The 22,799-nt window shown below is 42.8% G+C and overlaps 1 protein-coding gene across 5 annotated transcripts in view; it reads left to right on the plus strand.

Annotated features, from left to right (window-relative positions):
- Positions 1-22,799, plus strand: part of zmiz1a (zinc finger, MIZ-type containing 1a) — a 140,177-nt gene that overhangs the window by 92,068 nt on the left and 25,310 nt on the right. For 3 of the 5 annotated variants that reach the window (XM_074675577.1, XM_074675574.1, XM_074675576.1), the window contains exons 4-6: positions 3,863-3,971; positions 6,546-6,659; positions 13,377-13,482. In XM_074675577.1, coding sequence (XP_074531678.1) covers positions 3,903-3,971; positions 6,546-6,659; positions 13,377-13,482 — 289 coding nt within the window. In that variant the 5' untranslated portion in view covers positions 3,863-3,902. Of the gene's footprint in view, positions 1-3,862; positions 3,972-6,545; positions 6,660-13,376; positions 13,483-20,590; positions 20,881-22,799 lie in introns of those variants that run through there. The other 2 variants (XM_074675579.1, XM_074675578.1) reach the window with 1 other exon arrangement.

Consider the following 22,799-nt stretch of genomic DNA (forward strand, 5'->3'; position numbering starts at 1 on the left):
AAAAATACACAAGAACAGCAGCTGTCAATCATCGTTAAACGTGACTTGGAGCCTGGGGATGGGTACCAAATTAGGTACTTTTATAGGTCCTGACCGAATTCTGTAAAAAGTACCGGGAATCAAGTCACGTAAAATCGAAAGGTACCATGTTTAGGTACCTAAACACATCCTTTATGACTGTGAGGGAGTGGAAGAGTAGGCAATTTTCCATGCTGGGCATGAACACAGCATTGCAAGGTTATAAATTGAACAGTAAATACTTGAAATCAAGGAAATTTGAGATTTTATTATAAACAAATTGATATTTTTTACTACATAAACACAAAAAAGTACCAGAAATTGGTACATTACCGATTCCCAGGTACCGGGCATCGGTACCATATCGCTTCAAATGTGAAAGGTACTCATCCCCAGCAGAGCCTCATTTCTAATCTCTTATAACTAATGAAAACAAAACTTTTCAGGAAAAAAATGACTTGAATATTATGCAGCCAAATAATATCTTCAAATTACCACAACAATCAGATGTGAGAAATATTTCTACGAGGTGTATTAATTTTTTTAAAGTTTGACCACAGCCCATCTGGAATGACTGGGGAGATGGATTTTTTGACCTATACTGCAGCCAGCCACCAGGGGGAGCAGTTTCGTGGCGATCTCACTTCAATCTCTGCAAGATGACGTCCTTTTTTTAAACTTTTTACAGTCTTTTCTATTCCCAGATTTGCAGAGCTCAAAGTTGACCTCAGAAAGCAATAACTTGTTGATTATTTGATGCAGAAGTTTTATCTGTATTAAAGTTATAATTATCATATTTTCACATCTTTTTATTGATACCATCCACATCTAAACAACAGACAGGACTGTAGTGCAGTATGAGCTCCTGTGTATCCTCCTCCTCTCTATGCACACAAAGGTTCTCGTCATTTGTCTGAAATGGGAAATCACTCATCCTATGACTGATCATACACCACATGTGAGAGCGTGTGTGTGTGTGTGTGTGTTCCTGCTGATAATGACGAGATCATTTCAACTCTTTCTTTTTTCCTCCTCTCTGTCTCTTTCCCCCACTGAGCCCAGGCCTTTTTGCCCCTTTCCTGACATACTCCACTGCTTTCATATTACTTTGCTTTTGTTTCTGATCTCTTATTTCTTGCCCCACTTCCCCCAGTGTGTTCGACTCAGGAAAGAGAGAAGAAGGGAATGAAAAAAGCACAAGAAAAGTGTTAGTTTTAGGACAGCAGGAGAAAAAAAAACAGATTTTGATTATTTGTGGTTTGTTACTTGCTCTGGTTCACGGCAGCTTCCTCCCACTCCTGTTTAAAAGGGGGGTTATGATATGAACAGCATAATTAGATGTGTAATCCTTTGCTGTGCACCTCTGGTAAGGAGCTGATTAAGATGTTTGGAAGACAATAAAGAGACGTCTGCAGCCTGTGCGAAGGGAATAAAGAATTAGGAGAGATGTTTTTTTCAACATTCAGGAGTTAATTTGCTCCAACACAGCAATCATCAGTGAAGAAACAGAGGAAAGAGAATTCCATTTGCTGTGATGATATGACGGATTAAGCTTTTATTTTGACAGAAAACTCAGAGGTATGAGGATGTGGGGCTTCTGCCATGTTTCCACTGAGGCATCATGTGTTACGCAACACATTTTCCCCCCATGAACACAAAGAGGGGGCTGTGGTCGTCAGAGTGGACAGTCGATCAGGTGGATTGACGTCTTATTTCAGTTAAAACCCCCTGAACAGATGCAGTGTCCATCCAGTTCACTTTTTCCCTCTTAGCACCCGAGGGCCCATCTTATCATGACTAACAAAAGCAAGACTCATTGGTGTGAAAAGGAAGGGGGAGGAGAGATTATAGGGTAAAAGAAGCAGAATTCTCACCCTTCCAGCTCTCCTAACAGCTATTTGGTCTTAGCTTCAAGTGTTGGGACAAAGAGAGAAGAAGGGAGCTGGAGGAGAAACAGTTAATCAATAGCCACAAGGTCAGATGGCCAGCGCCGGGCAGGAGCGTGCCCTGTTAGCAGGCCGTGGAGCTGCCTGGCTCGCTGAAGGGGATTTGTAGCACTTGTCAGGGGCTTAAAGGAGCCCTCTCTGGACCACTTGCTCCGGGTGGAGTGTGGTGAAACAGACATGCTGGTTGGCAGCTTCAGAGGAAGAGGGAGACCTCTGCTGGACGCTGGGTGACACCACAGCTCAGGAGAAGTAGGCCACCCAAAGTTCTGGTCAGATTAAACGCGGTCAGGGTGGCTGTGTGCCCTGCTGGATGTTAAATTAGCTGCTTGGTGGGGACTTTTTCACAGTTAGTCAGCAACCACTGCAGCATCATGTCCAAATGACCCCAAAAGGAGCATTTTCCTGCCCACTCTCTCCTGAAATGTAGCGGCTGTTGTTTAAGACTTTGTGCGAGTGCACTCAGAGTAATTCTACTCCGGTAATGCTTAAGCTCAGGGGATTAGTAATACACTCTTATTCTCAAGGTGTTCCTTTGAAGTTTTACCTTTACGCTTAATCAAAGTGAAGAACTCCAGCTTTTGTATTTACATGCTCTTAAGTCTGTGTGTAAGAAAAAGAGGCAGAAAAAGAGTGTGCACACTCGTAACGCTCTTTCAAAGATAAACCCACCAGACTGAGCATTACACAAAAAAACCCTCCCGAGCCGAGCGCTGTGCTTCGTATTCGTTCTGTCGATCTGTTTGCCTCAGCAGGAGATCTTGGGGGACCCTTTATCAGTACAGAGCAGCTTTCTAGAGCCCCACACCCCCCACCTGTGGTTTCCTAGTTTGCCTTTTGTGTGCAGGAATGTGAGGCGGACCAACACTGATGGAGATAAACACACAGAGATGGTGAGGGATGAAGGCTTCTCTGGCAAACCAGCACGATGCCTCTTAATCCAGCCACAGCCAGTTTCTCTGGGATGGTGTGAGAATTAAGCACGGGGTGGGAATTATTCTGCTCTGTCTCATTAATGTTGTATTTGAAACAAGATAAACTCAATAAAAGAGATGTTGAGCCTTATCTGTTGCAGGATGTGGACGTAAATTAGCTGATAAACTTCCTGTGGAGAGATTTAAAAGCATGCATCCTTTCTCAGACACTAAAACTGTTGATTTTTTCTTGGGATGCACGATATATCGGTATCGGCTGATATGTTCTCAGTATCTGCGGATATTTACTCATTAGCTGCTGGCATTTTCAGAGCATCTTGAACGATCTTTCAAGACCCGAATAATATTGTTTTCTATGACTATGTAAACACCAAAACTACCTAAGAAATGTCAACCCTCTTCTTTTATGTCTCTCTTCCTGTTTTTGATCCAAAAAACAGACAAAACCTACTCTTTTGATCACGTCTACCCCGGGCGCTCCATCCTTTAATCATCTTCATAGTCGTCTCTTCTCACAATTGCGTTGCTCTTTCTCTCTGAACTACCTTGACACATCCCCTCAGATGTTTTTTTTTTCTTTTTTTTACCAATGTCGATATCGGTAAATATCAGAAATCGGCCTTAACAACAATATAAATATCGGATATCAGTATCGGACAAAATTTTCATATTAGTGCTTCTCTATTTTTTTCTACACAAATCAAAAAAGTCCTCTCTTATTTTCATCATATTTCTGAGTCTGTGGTGGTGCAGCCGTGGATCCTTTTAGTTTCACACATTTGCCAAAAAACAAGACACACTTGGGGCGGATCAAGTCCTCCGATGAGTCACTTTTTCTTGTCTGAGAATTTGTCAAGCTGCTTTAAAGCTGTTTGAACTTCATAGACTGCTTCACATGAATAACCCGACGAAAAAAAAAAAAAAAAACATGTTCTCACGGACGTTTTTCTTCCTCTTCTTTTACAGAGTAAAGAGCTTTTAATGGCGTCCCGGTAGAGGCATCAAGATGAACACGTTACCATCAATGGACCGGCACATCCAGCAGACCAATGACAGGCTGCTGTGCATCAAACAGGTGGGTGCAAAGACGCATGTGTTAGCAGCCTGTTAGCCTTTAGCGCCTGTCAGGACAACGCAGATACACATCATCCTCACTTTCTACAACCTTTTCTTCTCTCAGCACCTTATATGGGCATCAGTTTTTCTGGCCATTAGCTGCAGTCACACAGATCATGTTGCACAGGGTCACAGGGAGCAGGGGGAGGCAAATCTGGCAGTGAAAACAACTTCAAAGCAACATAACTGACTCTCCTCCTCCGTTGCCCCGCGCTCCCTTACATCACGTTCCTGACTCCTGACGTACGCTGGCCCTTGTTGTGGTTTTTGTGCCTAAATGCTCCCTTGCCTGCCAGCTTTCAGGAGACTCCTCTCAGACAGACACAGAGAGGAAGACACAGCCAGTCAGACAGACACAGAGACAGACATAACCCAGGGCTACCGCCTCTGCCTGTGATTAATAGTCTACAAGAACTGGCTGGCTGGCTGTGGGCTCATTTGTTTATACTATGTGGGTGTGATCCTTTATATCTCCCTACATCCATGCGACACAGAGCCTCACAGTGAATCAGGGAGTGATCGGGCTTTGAGCCTGCGATTATGAGGTGACATATCCCTTTTCCCAGTGCCTCCTGTTAAACCCACCCCCTCTTCATGCTCCTGAGCACACGCCATAATAACTGTTATCTAAACAGGCTCACCACTTTGCATGTAGTGCTTTGCCTGACGTCAGTATCTCTGAAAAGACTTATTGCGAAGCTTTTCTCGAATTCCTGCAGAATTGACACTACTCACTTCACAAAGCCTCCTCAATTACTCTCTCAGGCGTCACTGATAAGCTCTAAATAGCCTGAGTTAGCACGTCTAGCTTAATAAAGGCACTAATTGAAGTTTGGTTTATATACTCCTCAGCGCAGGCTGTAATAGAAGACGTAGTAAACCAGACTTCAAAGGCAGAGTAAGTCTGAGCGTGTGGCGGCTCTGCCAGCAGGGTGTTGTTTCTGTTTGGGGAAAGCCGCTGGCACGGCGCCATGTGTTGTGCAGCTTTGCATGCATCCAGGTATGCACAGCACAGCCTGATCCTTGACTGGCCCTGAAAGGAGGGCGAGTAAGTCCATCATCTCAGCGAGGACGGTCTGTCAAACGTCTGGCTCTTTGTCTGCTCAAACCCATCACTGCTGCTGCTGCTGCGGCTGCTTCCCCCACCCTCCCCATTCTTGTCCTCATCCAACCCTGAACAGCAACAACAACATGATCAACTCAGACCCTATCCAACCTCCTCCTCCTCCAAAAGAACTCCCCCCCTCACACCAGAGTGGAGGTTGTCAGGCAGAGTCGGTGGCAAGAGCTGCAGCAGGAGGAGCTGTGAGTTCAGATCTAGACAGACAGCCCCTGCTGTGCCAGTTCTGATTCCCCTCGCGCTGGAGGCTGATACGCCTCCCATCAAGCAGCAATAATGCCAGATTATATCACTCATCTAGAAAAGGCTCTTCTCCTCCTCCTCCTCCTCCTCTAGCCTCTCGCTCAGCAACAGCATCTCTCCATCGTCAGTCAAACCCCCTGTGAGAGTCCCCGGCTAACTCTATAACGGCTAATCTTCACATCAAAAAAGATGAGTCACTCAAGGCCCCCTCTCTTGAAGCTCATGATATCATTGGAGATTTTCTCTGCGGGGCGGTCTCAGGCCTGACATGGTAGGCCCCGTTCACACCGAAGAACCGTCTTTGTCACACGCCGCCAAAAAGCTGCCCTTTGAAACACACTCACCTCTGCTGCCCCCTAAAGACAATAGTGCTACCTTCTCTGCACGAACACACAAAACAAAACGCTTCAGCTCCAGATGAGAATAATAATAAATGCTTTCAAGTGGGCTCAATCTAGCCGACTGAACGAGCTGCAGCTCTGCGCCATTTCAGAGCTATTAACCTCCTGAGCCGTGAAGAAAGGGAGCCCAATTTTAAAACCGCTTATTGTGTCCTGCCAGCCCGAGTAGCCTTCAGACACTGGGAAGAAAAGACTCGACTGTTTCAGGCCTCAGTGAACAAGCAGGAGAGACAGACAGAGACTGAAAGAGATTAGACAACACACCAACGGCGCACATTGAGTCTGCACACATAGCTGCCAGGACCAAGGTTGTTTTTCTTCCTGCACAGCCAAGGCAGCCAAGGCAGCCAGTGGACTTGTGGTGCCGGCCGGGGCTCTGTTACACTCTGAAAACAGGCAATGAAAGAGGGGAACAGAGAGGAGGAGGAGTGGAGGGAAAAAAAAAAGGTTTGGTTGCTGTGTGGGTCATGGGGGTGAAGGCTGGGTGTTGCCAAGAGAGATTAACAGGAAACACTGGCATCATTGTTGGTATGGGTGTGATCTTCTTCCCACAATGCATCAGAGGACTGAGTGGGCGTACATTGGAAGGAGTCAAGGTCCTCACAGGGTTGTGCAGAAACACAAGACACTAAACCGAGGTAGTTTAGAGGGAAAAAGCAAGGCTGCGAAACGATTTGGTTTCAATGATTTTCCAATTTGTACCAAAAAAATAATGCTCATTATTTCTCATTGTTTCTAATGGCCGTCTTGTTTCTCTGTGTTTGCACAGCACTTACAGAACCCGGCCAACTTCCACTCAGCGGCCACAGAGCTGCTCGACTGGTGTGGAGATCCCCGGGCCTTCCAGCGACCTTTCGAGCAAAGTCTCATGGGATGTCTGACGGTACGCAAACAATAATTATGGTTTTCTTTTGGGTTTTTCAGGTACTTTTTAGAGGACAGGAGCAAAACAATAATTAGATTTTTGGATACCTAAAGTAAAAAAGACAGACTGGTTTGTCCAGTTCTGCAGAGTTTATTCTCACACTTGTAATGACTTCGCTTTTTTTCTTCCGGCTATTTAAGCCAGACGGTTTGTAACTGTACTAGGCTGCAACAAGCACATGTCACATGTCCAGACATTATCAAAGGCCGACAGCGACACAGGTTAAAGTCCTTGACACCCACTGCTTCCCTCCACTGAGTGCTTCACACACACACACACATGCACACACAAACACAAAGAGGCAGGAACGAGACTGTGGGCAGCCAGTAACCCCCAGCTACAGCTTTTCAGTTCACCAGTTACCATTCATCGATTTGGCCTCAGAGCCAGAGAGCTGGCCTGCACCAGGTGTGCAGAAAGCCACACACACACTTACACACACTCTTACATTACATTCACAGTCACATGTGTGGAAAGAGGCTTTGGAGCAGAGTTGAAAGTTTCATGCGTGTGTTATCACTGAGATCAGTCTGTGTAACACTGAAGGAACATTGTTCGCAGACTGAAGTGGTAGCGTGAGCAAACAGATAAATGCTCATTAATGTGCAAATCACAATAAAAGCCTCTTAAAGGCTGATAAAGAGCTATACAATGGAGCCCACCACTGAGATCCCTCTCAGCATGGGGCTGCTTCCATCAGCTAAATTGTTTCATCAGACTCAGAGAGCAAACAGCTTCTTATCTGAAGACTTAGTGCGTACAACAAGTCTGTTCATTCTTTCAAGGATTTAAGCAACCGCGCTGGCTTTGTATCAAAGCGCTGAACTGAAATGTAAAGATGGCTGTGCATACATTCAGTCATGAGATTTGTGGAAGCTGAGTGAAAATGAATGTGTGGCTCGTTTTAAGATTTCTTTGCTTCTGGCATTTTGTATAAGTAGAGGTCACCCTCAGGTTCAGGGTGGATTGTCGCTCCAGAGTTAATAAAAGATGACACTAAAGCTAATATTAGCTTTTCTGCTTGATATTTTATACCCTATCATCATGATTTCACCTTCAAACATTTGAGTCAAGATTTTAACAGGGTATATGACAGAAAATAAACACTGGTGTCTCTGTAAGATGTAAAAACCAAAAAAGACCATCAGCATGAAGGAGTATGATTCTTTTATGGAGCATTAAATGCCTACAACCACTGCCACAGGGTAGATGTCAGACAAAGTGAGTTACAGCATTCTGCAGGAACTGCCCTTTTTGTAAAGTTAACCAGGCAAAGATTAAACGCTGGGGTTCAAATTTTTCATCAGAAAACTCTTTGTAGAAGAGTCGGTAAAAGAACGGCAAAGTGTTGTGAGGTACCACCTCATTCACAGGTGGAGGACCAGAATCTTCCAGCAGGAGCTTTAATATGTGTAACATTCATTTAAAATTATGTTTGTAAAATTTCTTCCATAGATATCAATGAAAAAAAAAATAATTGTACATTAGGAATACAAATATATTCCAAAAAACAAAGGTGGTCTGAGATTAAAAAAAATAAATAAATTGTGAACAGATTAAAACTATAAATACTAATAGAATAGAATAGAAAATATTTTATCAATCCCCAATTTATCCCCAATTCAGGAGTCACAGCAGCAATCAAGAAAACAAAAGTAAAAAGTGTATAGAAAGTGCAAAAACCTCCATAAGAAAATAGATAATGACAGCTTGTCCATCATTGTCCAGTCAGCCAGCCTCCACCTCCACAGGGTCCAGGACTGAGCTTCTTCAGCAGTCTGTTCAGTCTCTGTCTCCTGGATCCTGTCTGCTCACAGCAGGCGAAGCTCTTTCAATGTGGTGTTGGTGTCCAGTGTTAGCTCCGTTAGCCATATCTGTTAATAGCATGATGCTACTCTGCCTTCTGGTATTCCCTCTGTTGCTGGGTTAGCACGGCTAGCTTGTCCATCTTATTGGAGATAGATCTTATGTTCCCAATAACAATGGTTGGAAGGACAGGTCAATGTTGTTACTTCTTAGCTCACACTTCAGTACCAGCACGTCATCCTCACCTCCTTCTCCTCACCTTGTGAGAAGACATCAGGCCTCGCACCAGTTAGCATTGACATGCTACAGGCTGCTAACAGCTGATTTTACAAGTCAACGATGCAGCCATGGTTACATGTAGGATCTCCAGACAAAGACAGGAGCAAAAATAGTAAAAATATCACTTAAGACATAACCAGTTTGGTGTCAATGATCAACAAATGAACCATACAAAGTCATGAAAATAGTAATGAAAGTTAGTGAAAATAATGAAATAATGAAAATATAAAAAAAAAAAAAAAAAAAAAAAAACGTCAATGTCGTGAACTCTGTATCATATATTGCATTGCTGTATACATTACAGTCCGTTTAGGGGAGATTTCGTTAATCAATGTGCAGTTTCTGTGCAGCTGTGTAGCTCTTTCCAGGACCATCTGTTATCAGTGTGTGAAGTTTGCTGCTAGCTAACAGTCAAGCTCAGTCTATGGTTAATTTAAAAGTTGTGAGTTTAACGTGTCATACATTTAGGGGTCTTTGTGATCAAATGTCTTATTTATATCTTATTTTAACACTACACTGCCAGATTCTTCCAGTACACACTGATGATGCCCTGATGAGGTACCTCTCTCTGGATCTTATATTTGTATTTGATCCAAATGTGTGTGTGTGTGTGTGTGTGTGTGTGTGTGTGTGTGTGTGTGTGTGTGTGTGTGTGTGTGTGTGTGTGTGTGTGTGTGTGTGTGTGTGTGTAGCACCAGATGGTGAAAAAGACTTTTATAATGTGTTCTATTTGTTTAGCATTTGTAAGTAATTAATCCCTGTTTCTGTTAAGATAAGAGAATTAAGAAGTAGTCTTTCAAGGATTTATATCTTGTGGACTCTCTTTGATCACTATCATTTTGAGGATTCTCTCTAAAAACCTTTTGATAAAATATGCAAGTTGTTTTCAAGCTGATTTTATGAGTTCTGTATCAGAAGTGTAGGTCATGTCAGTGGAGGCAGACGTGTCTTGTTTCTGCCTCTAGTTCTGCAGATTTTCAAAAACGCCCACTTAGATCAATAGGAGCTGTCTATCACACACACTCGCTTCAACTACAAGCAGAAAGAAACGAGCAAATTGATGCTTTTCTTCCTCTAACATGTATACAAACCAGAGTCTGTGTGGCCCAGTAACCCTGCAGCCTCCTCTTACCACACTGTCTTCATATTGACAGGAGTATGGGTCTGGATGTACATCCTCAAAGGGAGATTAAGCTGAAAAAGGCTTATGAGGTGAAACACTGCTAAATCCATGTTGAATCTATGCTAGCCTCTGTAGCTGGCTGCCTGCCCTCTGCAAACTGCAGGGCAGACTCGCTCAAGCAGGAAATTAAACGATTGACAACAAACATGATTCGAGTGTTTGTCAGACTCTTCGTTTTCAGCGTGATGTGGCCAGGTTGAAAGATTACATCCTGAAACATTCATCCCTGGGATCTCCTCCTTGTGGTTTCTAATGCACATAACATAATTTATGAATCACACTCCATCGTCTTCATTAAAACAATCAAACCCAACACGTTTGTTGACATCACTTAAATCCTGGCACTTTATGACTGCTGCCTGCTGAGATCTTGGCACCCCAGCTGACCTTGTTAATGGTAATATGTGTTTTGAGGTCAGAGGGAGCAGAGGGGTTGTCATCTGTTAGCTGATAAAAGCGGGAGAGCTTTCCCTTCTAATAATGATTTACTCCTGTCTCCTGAGCTCTGTTTAACATCACTCAGCACCCCTTAAACTGCAAGAGCATCTGGAATGCTCCTGATTTATATATCCACTGAATGGTCTGCCTCTTTTGGAGTCATTAACATCACAAAAAGAGTAGATCTACACTTCTTTTGGATGGCTCTTCTTAAAAATGGAGGGAAATGCGGATTTTAACCTTTGTTCACCCAGAAAATGCTGCATAACCATACTTTATAAACTGTTTTTCTGTGCGTCTCACCTCTTTTTGGCTTTATATAACTATTATCCAATGAGATACATCCTAATACCTATTATTTTCACATTTCTGTGGTCAGTTTGGGTAATTCAACTATCAGCCTTTAGCCCGGAGAAGATCTCTGTTCAGTCTTGTTTGAGGATAACCTCTCAGAGACTCCCCTTGCTCTGCAGAGCGTCAGTGATTTGGCTCTTTTGCCTCTCTTTGGAGGTTGATGCAGTCATCGGGCTTGTCCTGTTTGTGGATCAGTGGAGCAATCCAGACTGAAGACTCCACGTTAATCTCACCGTGTCTGTGTGCAAGAGAGCAAGTGTTTATTTCACGTGCGTCTGGAAGAAACTCAAGGGCAACAATAACAGAGTCCAAATGTAAACATGATTAAGAAGTATTACTGCTTAATATCAGGGAGAGGAAGAGCAGATGCATTTATTTCATGAGCATTCATGTGTTAAAAGTTTGTTGACTCATTTCCAGAGCTGGTCCAGCTGTGTGAAATTATTCAAATGGAAAAAATATGAGGAAAATATTTGGGATAAAAACCAACCAAACAAAGAAAGTTAGCTGTCTGTGATTAGTTCTATTTTTCAGTACATGTTATGGTCGAATATTACATTTGTAAGTAAGCAAGTAACATGTTTTAGATGGATCTTTATTAATAAATGAAAAGGTAAATATAAAACAGCATTTTTCCATACATCATCACAGAATTTAAACCAAACACCAACCAGTTCCTGCTTTAGATTTCACAGTGTCATATTATTCATTAGAATAGACGACGGTGACATCAGCCCTGTGAGTGCAGCCACCAGCCGATGCTGAGCATTTTAAAATTATTTATTAATGATTAGATGATTAGTTGATTAGATGCTGAACATCATAAGAACAGCTGTTCAGAGTTTCTATATTACAGTGCTGTCTGAAACGTTGCATGTAGTTTCAGTAATAACTCCAGTCATGCACTGATCCATTACCACAGTGTTTTTGGCTCTGTAGTATCAGTAGTATGTAGTATCTACATAACACTGGCAAGAACAGCTCCTGGCTACCTGGGATCCCTCATCCAGGTCTGCACACCCCCTCGCCCACTACGCTCTGCTTGTGAAAGACGCCTGGTGCTCCCATCCCAGTACTGCTCCAAATCTCTAGCCCAGGGGTCTGCAACCTTTACTTTCATAGGAGCCATTTTTCCTCAGCTCACCTGGATTAAATTCATTCAGGAGCCACAAAATCTACTTTATCTTCACCATAAAGACAAAAAGTGTATAAATTTGAAACACATTAGAGTAGCAAATAGTTAGCTGGAGGAGAAGATTTTGTGTTTATAAAATTGTACGTTATGTCTCAGTTTTTTATTTTGAATAAATTTGCAAATATTAAAAATTTTGAAAACTATGTAATATCATAAAGTTCATAAATAAAAAATAAGATATTTCAGTAAGTTTGTGATTTAAAAAAAAAATACAAAAAAATGGCTGAAAATGCAAAATATTTTAAATTTTAAAACTGTTTTAAAATTTCATAAATTTGCAAAAAATATATAGAAACTGTCTTTTCACAAACTTCCTCCATTTTAAATTATTTCAAAAAATTTTTGGAAAAATGCAGAAATGTAAAAAAAAAAACGAAATCTAAAAATTTGCTAAATCTTAAAAAAAATTTTTTGAATTTTTATTCCTAAATTTGCAAAAAGTTTACGAAAAAAATAATTGCAAAAAAATTGCAAAAAGTTTAATAAATAAATAAATAATGAGAAAAATAATTTCTTCATGGTCAAGTTATAAATAAAAATTCTTTATTTCATTAATAAATTTTTTCAAATCTACACGGAGACACAGGAAAGGAGTCAGAGAGCCACATGAGGCTCCAGAGCCGCAGGTTGCAGACCCCTGCTCTAGCCAGACTCTTCTCCTCTGTTGTGCCCAAATGTTGGAGCAAATTACCAAACTTTATACGAGCCGCAGAGTCCCTTTCTACTTTTAAGATTTGTCTGAAGACTCATCTGTTCAGGGAACACTTAGACCCTTAATCTGACCCTTCTCCTCTTTGTCCTCAGGGTAGAATGAGCCAAAAGGTCTCCAATCCAGCTCTTAGCCAAATTTCGCACTGATTATTGAATATGTTGAAGGTTGAAGTATTTCGTGGCAGCAATGAGCTGTGGTTAGTTATGGACAAATTATTCTACATGGGGAAAAAATAAAAAAAATCTTGCACTCAATGGCAGCACCTGCAGCCAAATACACTACCTGTGGATCAGTTAAATTGCCTTCAGCTTTGATTACTGCACACATTCACTGTGGCATTGTTTCAATAAGCTTCTGCAATGTCACAAGATTTATCTCCATCAAGTCTTGAATTAATTTTTCACGAAGATCTCGCATTGATGATGGTAGAGTCTGACCACTGTCTGTCAGCAATCAGTGAGGCTAACCAGGAAAAAAGGCTTCAGTTTGCGAGGAAGCATAAAGATTGGACTCTAGAGTTGGAAGAAGGTCATGTGGTCTGATGAGTCTAGATTTACCCTGTTCCAGATTGATGGGTGCACTTCTGTCTAAATTCTTGCTCGTGTTGTCAGCAATCAGGAATATCTCCCTGTCTGAAATGGTTCAGGAAAAGAAAACACTCTCCTGGATCATCTCTAGTTCTCATGACCTGCGCCTTCCTCCCCTCAGGTGGTGAGTCGTGTTGCAGCTCAGCAGGGCTTTGACTTGGACCTGGGCTACAGGTTGCTGGCTGTGTGTGCTGCAAACAGGGACAAGTTTACCCCCAAGTCTGCAGGTAAGACCCAACATTTCTATTCAAACACTTGCAAGTGCATGCTCATACTTCATCCCATTTACTGCTGTTGACGTGCAAGACAGTGACCGACACAGTGCTCATTGTTTTTTTGTGCTATAATTATTCAGACTTTATGGAAACGGAAAATTAAATGCATTAAAGTCAGAAGTGATTGATGTGTTGTGATGAGGCCATGAATGCACATGTAGCAGCTTCTTATTAAGCTTTGATCACAACAGATGGTTTAAATTGCTAATGATGTTTTAACTGTTAATACATAAAAAAAAGAAAGAATCATCAAAATGATCTGATAAACTGTTCTGTCAAATCATGATATGGGATTATTTTTGATATCTACAAGCAACTGCAACCACAGACATTACACAAGAAGCCCACAGGGCATTATAATGTCAGATATTTTTAGCCTGCATTAAACATTAATGTGCTATTGAGATGAGCTGTCTGGGTGGTAGCCTCACAAAAACAGTCCAGTCAACAGTCTTTTCCACACATGTGCAGTCTGCATGCACACATACACACGCAACGAGAGAGAAAGACAGAACAGAAACCCTTCCTTTAGACATTTATCTCTTGAATCCTCCACCCCCCTCTGGATCCATACCTCCCTTCCTCTCCCCTCGTGCTCCCACAGTCCTGCAGGAGCAGCCTGTTCTTGTACATTTGTCAAAGTGAAATGTGCAGAAGCAGGAGAGAAAGAGAGACAGAGAGGGGAGAGATGGATGGCCGGGGAGGTGTCGCTGATGTGTGCTGGAGCGCTCACTCTGCCTGACAGAGACCTGACAAAGCTGTATCCATCCAGTCAGAACACAGATAAACCTTAGTGCGGCAGTTACATAAATGAGAGCAGCTAGAGTCAAATATTTGGATTAAACTGTCTGATTTTTCCTGTTTTTGTGACAAGAAAATATGTCAGGGTTTCATAACATGCGTGGATATTTTAGGCAGTGTTGTGACTGAATAAGCAGGGAGCAGAGAGGCATCAGTTTCTGCTGCTTTTTACCCACATTGCTGCTATCATTCTGACATTTGCTCTAGCTGAAAATATCCTCTTTCAGTTGTGGTGGTAAGCATCTTGTTTGGAGGAACTTAAGTGGTCAGACAGACGTCAGTGTGCGATATTGATCGCTGTATTTCTCTCTCTGTCTGTGTTCCTGTGTCGGTGTAATGCGATTGTTGTGCAGGCTGCCTGTCTGCGCCCGCCTGACAATCAGAATCATCCTCAGGCCTGCTGATGGTTCTGGGATCTAATAGAAGACAGAACAGGGTTTCAGGGAAGAGCTGCTTAGGCTCGGCGGACAAATGGGAAGTGTGGTGTGATTTTATAGTACAGGGTGGTGGGGGAAGGTATGAAGCAGCCAGTCATGAGAAGAGTCAGGGAGGGAAGCTGTTGGGGGTGGGAGGCAGATGTGACTCAGGGGCTGATCTTACTCACTGAGCATCCGTCTTCCCACCCTTACAAGGACGTCTGTCTGAGAAAGCAGACGGGAGGGCGACGGGGGAGACGTGCCGCACACTTTAACTCAGACAAACATGCAATTGTCTTACAAATGGATCAACAAAGAAGCAGAGGAGCATTTAGCTTTTATTGCTCTGTTAGCTCCGTCTGTATGCTTTGATTTAAGTGTCTTAACTTTCTCTGCGAGTGCGTGTATCTGTGAGTCTAATTGTGCTGCCCCAGCACTATCCACATCCACGACAGCCCGCATGGCGACAGCAGGCCACAGATCTGACACCTGAGAGCCCAGACGAGGGCCGATGAGTCTGGGATTCTCTGTGTGGGCTCCTCAGGGGGGAAGAGGAAGGCTCTTAAGACTGCGGATCAATCCTACTGATGCTTTCTTCCAGAGCATCAGTGAAGGAGGAAATTGATGGAGCAATTATTGCTATCCTAGTTTTTTAAGCGGTTTGTCAACTTGAGCTGAAATTAAGTCGTTAAGATCACTAATTGTTACAGAGTGCGTGCAAAAAGTAAAAAATAGGGCAGATAATTTTGCAGAAAAACTGTGTTCAAATCAAAGCAGCATTCAATAAATCCAGTAATCCTTGTGTTGACGCTACTGAAGGATAATCAGATCTACAGAAAAAAGAACAGACTTAACATCCTGTGTTTATTAAGATGTTTGTGTTTTTTCTATCTTTTTTGATTTTACTCCAATCTGGAGAACCAAAACATAAACCACTAACTCCTAAAGTTGCACGTCTCTGATTATGCAAAGTTGCCCTTTGACATCTGTCGAGTAAAGTTGAGAGATTTTCAGCAACATCACAGCGCTGCTGATGAGCTGTCTGCAGATTGTGACCCCGCAGTGAGGCCTGAGAGGGATTAGCATGTTGCTCTAATCTGGAATGAGCCACAGAAGAGATTTATCATGTTGTTAGGCGAGCTAGCATTAGCACTGTTAACTCTGCTGCACAGCTTTAGCATTTCCAGCAGCAAGTTCGATACAGCTTACACTTGAAAGTTGTAACTTCCAGGTTTCAGGATCTTGAGCTCCTTTGTCACATTTTTCCTTGGATACTCTACAAACCTTTTGCTGAATCTTCTTCCATTTGTTGGTGTTTTCAGGGTAATAATCTGCAGCCTGAGCGCTTCATTAGATAATAGCTGAGCTGCTGCCCCACAAACACACACCGCACTAATAGACTGAGCTGCTGCTGTGAAGTTCAGCAGACAACAAATCAGATTAGCCACGTAATCTATCGAGGATTTTACTGTTTCCTTCCTCAGTGAATCTGCCACCAAGCTCTTAGCGGTTTGTTCTCTTTTATTATGAAGCACAAGGCTGCAGCAGTAAACCTTCAAATCGCCGTTAAGATGAGTTCTGCTCTCTTTGTGACAACTTTCTTGCCTCATGTAGGGGAGACCGGGTATGGTTGTAACACTTTTTGCTTCAGCACCTCCAACTCACTGAATTTTTTGGTCAGAGTTCTCAAACTTTAATGCAAAGTTCTAGAGGTGTCCCAGTCCGATATTGATATTGGATATCGGTCCGATATCAGCAAGAAAAACAAGTATCGGTATCGTGTCGGAATGCATCTAAAATCTCCGATATAAACAGTTTCTGTTACCCATTGGTTAATAATAAATGGGTCAGTTTTTCCTCATACCTACTGTTGCTGACTACTGTTCTTTGTTTGAATAATATAACTTAATCAAGCCTTTTCTAACATGACAGACACACTACAAAATAAGTAATAAAAGTATGTTTGTTTAATGCTGATATCGTATCGGATTAATATCGGTATCGGCCAATACTCAATGCTGCAGTATCGGTATCGTATCGAAAGTGAAAATGTAATATCGGGATATCCCTACAAAGTTCCCACATTTGTTTACTACAAATAGCGCAAATTTAAACTTCTATAAGAATATCACAGACCTCACCAGGTGATGTCAAATACATGGTGGTCCTTTGTTACAACCATCCCCACTACCAGGGGTCGGTAGTAACAGTTCAGGACATCACTGGGTCCAGTAACTTACACTGGGATATCACCAGTTACCTTCAGCTTCTGCAGTGATTTGTAGTAACATGGCAGATCCCATGTGACTGATCTGACTGACTTCATTAGATGCTTTTTTAAAAACATCTGCAGGCATATCTCTGTCAGTCTTTCTTTTCATTACCCACTTCTTCTTGGGAGTTTTTTGGCTTATGGCAAATCAGCTGAAAGTTGCAATAGCGCCACCTACTGTACTGATGTGTGGTTCTGGATTTAGCAGTTGGTTCTAAAACCTAAATTTGAAGTGTTCTGTTAAGAAAATTGAGTATCTGTTTTGTATTTTTAGCAGTTTTTCCCAAGACATACACTTTATTTTATTGCCTTCCTTTAGTGGACTTTGTGCAGAAGTATGACAAAGTGTTAAAGGCACACTGTACTTCCAACAAATATTAAAGCAAGTTTTTTTTAATAGTACCTTTTTGGCACATTAAAGCTTAAAAAAAAAAGAAATTAAAGTAAACTTAAAGCAATAAACATTGGTCCAAACTGTGACAGCATCCATGTCAATGTGTAGTTTATCATTTCCATACAGATACTGACGCAAAAAGAAAATGTCTGTCCTTTCTCAAGTTTCTAAAGCCACGTAAACAGGCACTTGCACACACAGGCTACATGCAAATTAGGGGCCTAAAAGAAAAACATCAATGAAGAGAATCCTTTTGTCAGCACAGTTACTCATCGTTCTCAGATCAAACAAAAAACAACCAAACAAAAACCAATCTAATGTTGTGTGAGGGAAGGACTTTCAACCACAGGAGAACGTTTCAGTTCTCTTAACGTTAAGCGAAAAGCTAGTGTTTAGCTAGCTGTATTAGCATAGTGGATTGACATTAGCATGGGAAAATGCATCACATTTTGCCTGAGACACTACAATTTATTCTGACAAAAATCAAATGGTTTTATCTGGAATAGTATAAGTACCGAACAAAGTGTAGTTTTAGTAAAAAAGTTTTCTCTCTCACCCCAAAACCATTTTTTTCTCTGAAGAATCTGCATGCACCTGATCCCAGCCCTGACAATCACCACGTGTGATCAGGTTTTAAGTGGGTAACTATTGAAATGATTATATGACTGAATGGTGGAATTGGTGGTGTTACAACTCTACACATGTTACAACCATACCCGGTCTCCCCTACTCGGTGACGTCCGCTTTTTTAAGGTTTCAGTCTTCTGACTCAGTTTGTGCTTTATGTTTGGAACATGACTCAACTCGCTCTGGATTATGAGTAGCTGCTCCCTGGAATGATCACTATGTTCCTCGAAAAACCGCCTTTAATGTTTAAGTCATAATGCAGGTTGCAGCTTGTTGTGTCTTCGTCTAGATGAAATAATGTTTCAATAATTTATGTTGGCGTTGCATGTTATCAGAATACGTGCAGCAGTTTAAGCTCAAGCTGTTAAACCAGCAGGGAGTTGTAAAGATCTCTTTTATGTTCATGAATGATAATGTTCTTTGATGTTTTTGTTGTTAGTTTCTCTTCTTCGGCTGATTAAGAGAGCGTTTGAAAGTAAAAAGGGAAAATATGATGAGAAGAGCGTAGCTTTGTTCTCGACGGTTGGTAAAGTCCCCCCACCACCCACTCACATCTGACATTAAAAAGAAAGAGTCCCAGCAGAGCAGCAGAGCCATCAGCGCCCGGTCAGTCAACAGAGCGTGCTGCTCGCAGGGCGATCACATCAGGAAAACAACCACTCCGCTGTGTCAACAGTGACAGAAAACTTCCAGGGTGTGGTTGTAACTCACCCTGTGTCCTGTGAAACACACACAAACACACACAGAGCTCAGGAAAAAACATCACTTCAACAACTCCTATAATTCAGAGTGAAAAGAAGTGCTCCCATTAGACTTTCATTGCACACCCTCCCCCTCCCTCATCCTTCAACATTTCTTCCACTTATCTGTCTCAATTTACGTCTACTTGATTGATTTTCTCACCCCGTCTTTCTTTCCATCTTTGAGCTGCGTGCGTAGAACTAGAGGAAGGTGTAGGCATCCTTTGTTACTGACCCAATCAACCTTACAGACTTTTATATTTAATTACTGCTGAGTAAGAGCAGCGTGCTGAATTATTAACAGGAAACAGAAGTTATTTTTAGCACACAGGCCTCTCCTCTGACACTCTCCAGCAGTTCGCTTTAGATGATGAAACCCCTTCGCAACCCCAAAACTACCCTCAGAACTTCACTATTAAGTTTGCAGAAACAAAGCTCATGGGGAACTACTTTATTAGGGTTGCTGCATTCTGCGCCCTGGGCTCGCTGGGTCCTCTATCACTCTCTGCTTAATTGGTTTGACTCACACAGTTGCAAGTAAATTCATTTTCTTAATATCCCAGCTGAGCCGCGCCACAAAGAAGACTTTGTTTTTAGTCAAATCTGGATGAGCAAATGATTTAAATCCTCTTTTTGTTCTGGGTTGACTGATCTGGCACCCTCACCTCAGAACCCAACCCCCTACCCGTCACCCCCTCAGGGGCTTTTGACACACCCTTTTCAAGTGATATTTCTGTCCAACAATGCCTCCGTTGTGTGTGCGTGGGATATTTTTTTTGAAACTGTCGATGACTGAGCACGTCTGTCACACAAAAAGCCGCACAAAAGACAACTTCCCTCCGCTGTCACAGGGCCAGTGGGCTTTCCCCGCTCTTCAGCTGCGCGGCACGTCGCAACTTTTTGGTGAGAAGAGAGACAACTATGACAGTTCAGATCCTCTCATGATCATTCACTCATTTTTCTCTGGTTATGTTCAGGGGCTGTTGAGGAGAAGGTGAACTCTGATTCACCCCCCTCAACCTGCCTCGTCTTTAATTCAGCTGCACTCTGCTGCTCTCTGATGTGATGTAAGTTGGATTTACAAAGTTGCCTCTGATGAAGACGAGGGGATGTTGTCAGATTAGATTGTCCTGCAGGCAGGAATCCCCGCTCTGATAAGGCTGATAGCTTACAGCCTTTGTAAAGATTGATCTTTACATCTCATACTTTCTTCTTCTCCCACTTCCTTTTTTTCAAGCGTTGGCTTCTAGCCAGCCTGCATAGCATACGAAGCTCCACCCCGTATGCAAGTTTGCAATCTGAGCTCTCAGGGTTGTTTCTTCTGTTTTTTTTCACCCTTCCTGACAAATGGCAGCCACATTGACAGATTATGCATGTGTGACTCTGTGTGTGTGATAGCACTTTGGAGTAACAGGGCAATGGAGCGCTAGGCTGACTAGACTGAGCACATCAATAACAGCACCTCACGACAGAGGTGAGAAGCACTGATATCTTACCTTCTCTATCTCTGCTCCTGTTTGTCTGCGTCGGCTCGCTGGCGTTATCTCTTCCTCTCATCCTCCCTCCTCCTCTACTGTCTCCTCTTCTCCCTCTGTCTATCCAATCCCCCCTCCTCCATCCCTCCTACCCCTCCTGCTGTCTCGAGAGTGTGTTGGAGCCGGTAGCAGGTACAGCAGGAGCCCATTAGTGCACAGCCCTTGCTCTGATTGGATAAGCCGGAGAGAAACCGGGAGACTGCCTCTGAATAATTGATGTGCATTGTGCAGACGCTGGACAAGGGAAAAAAGACAGATCAGAGAGCAAAGGGAGGAGGAAGAGGAGGAAGAGAGTGAAAAAAAAAAGACAGGAGAGAGGAAGACAGGAGGAGTAGAGAGAGGAGGAGGAGGAGGAAGTAAGAAAGAAAGAAAGAGTGAGCAGAGTAAAGGATATGTGCAGAGAGTGAGAGTGATAAGGCGCAGGCAGGAGGCTTTGGGAGCAGCGAAAGCTTTGAGAGTTGCCACCGGCCTCTGCGGGAACAGGAGCATTTGTGACACTTGAGTCTTTTTCTCTGCGCTATGAAGGGAATGAGATGAGATGTGCAGGGACTTTGCTTGGCTCTGGGTAAGTGTGTGTGTGCGTGTGTGTGTGTGTGTGTGTGTGTGTCTGTGCTATCCATGCGTGTATCCCTGCACAGAAGTATTTGCTGTATTATTTGCGTGCATGCGTGGAGCAGGATCAGGGGTTAGGAGGCCAATAGAGCAGTTCTAAGAAGATTAATTGGAGTTGGACAAACTGAAGCAGATTAATTTCATTTTTAAAAACTAAATCCACAACACTTTCATCATACACTCTGTGCTTTAACTTTCCTCTTGCACCTGTATTATAGGCCTTGAATTGTGTTGGCTTTTATCTCCTATCTGGTGTGAGTGTAGGCTAAACACTGGCTGCTCACCCAAGACAGGATCAGGATGGATCAGCTGACCACAGGTTGACCTACATGCTGTTCTGTCATAAGGCTGTAAGTGGGGTTTTGTGTGCGGACAGTACATCCTGTTGGTTGCGTTCTGGCTTGTTTTTGGGCTTTGTTGGTCAAGGTTAGAGAGGAGGTTGTGGATGCACATTACAAGGGTCAAGCTTTGGGTGAATGTGAGTTATCTGAACAGGATTAGATCATGCTTAGGGAAAGGAGTGCAAGGAGAAAACACATTTGAGGTTAAAGAACTTTACACAAATGCATTTGTTTTCATCATCAGCTTCTGATCACCTGGTTCCTGGTTATTCAACAGCTTTCCTCCAGGAGCCCAATCCCTGTTAGTGTTGAGCCCCAGTGTCTATGTGTGTGTTAGTGTTTCTATGTCAAGAGAAGATGACCCACTTTCCACTGTGGATTCTTTTTTTAAGTTGTTGACCTGTGCTTGGGGCCAGAGCCTGTCTGTCTGTCCACTCATTAGAAGAGAGAAGAGGAGGAGGAGGAGGGGGAGAGTAGTCATGGAAGGACAATGCAGTTAGATAAGCAGACAGAAAGGCCTCCTTTTTTGTTTTAATCCTCTGTGGTGTGTTAAACTATTCAATGCACCTCAAATGTCTCTTCTTTCATGAATGAGGAAAGGTTAGCCGGGCTATAAAAGCGACATGATGCTGCAGGCGCTTCAATCAGAGCTCCGTCTAACCTTAAAAACGACAACTTAATTGTCAGGCAGCTCTTATAAACAATCACACAATCATCGGTTGACCTATGCGGGAAATACAATAACACACCCCGTCTAGCAGCTAGCTGTTAGCGAGCTGCAGCACTTCCGGTTAGCCTGAGCGCCCAAACCATCTGCATCCTCACATAAACCTCACTCTCAGCCACACGCAGCCACTCTCGCCTTCCTCTTTCCTCCCCTCCTCTCTGGCTGTAAAGCTTTGTTTGTACTCAACACACCTCCTGAGTACTTCCCATCAGGCTGTTTAGTGACTCATTCATGACATTTGACTTTGAACTGTAAGCTCACGGTTTGTTTTTGCAGCATGTTTCAGCTCCTTTTTTTTCTGTGAATCATTACCATGCTGGACTAACATCCTCCCCCTCCCTCCCTCCCTCCTGTCACTAAAAAGCGGGTTGTGTCACATTTTGTTGCTTTTAATTAAAGAGAGGAATTTCAGGTAGGACAAACCGATGGCAGGTATTGATAACAGCGAGGGTGGTGCTCCCAGCAGCCCCCCTCCAGGCGATACAGAAACGCATCTTGCAGGATGTGTTTCAGGAAACACTTGTAAAATTCTCCATCCTTGTTAATTGCCTCCATTTCTATTCTGCTCTGCCGCTGAGGTGTTTTGACATCTCTTCAAGAAGTTCTTCCTCTTACTAATTCACCTGTAAAAAGGCCCGCAGCTGGAATGTCATCTTTTTTTAATCACCGCCTCATCTTTTATGAAACAGCAGCCCGGAGAAATCTCAGAATTCTTGATTGTGTTTTTCACCCTAATAGTTTCATTGGAAGGAGAATAACAGTGTGAGGTTAAAAGACACATTGTGGAAGGAGAGACAAGGAGTG

The sequence above is a fragment of the Halichoeres trimaculatus genome, unplaced genomic scaffold, assembly GCF_033239565.1.
Source record: "Halichoeres trimaculatus isolate MK-OKI-2021-1 unplaced genomic scaffold, fHalTri1.1 fHalTri1_scaffold_8, whole genome shotgun sequence".
NCBI lineage: Eukaryota > Metazoa > Chordata > Actinopteri > Labriformes > Labridae > Halichoeres > Halichoeres trimaculatus.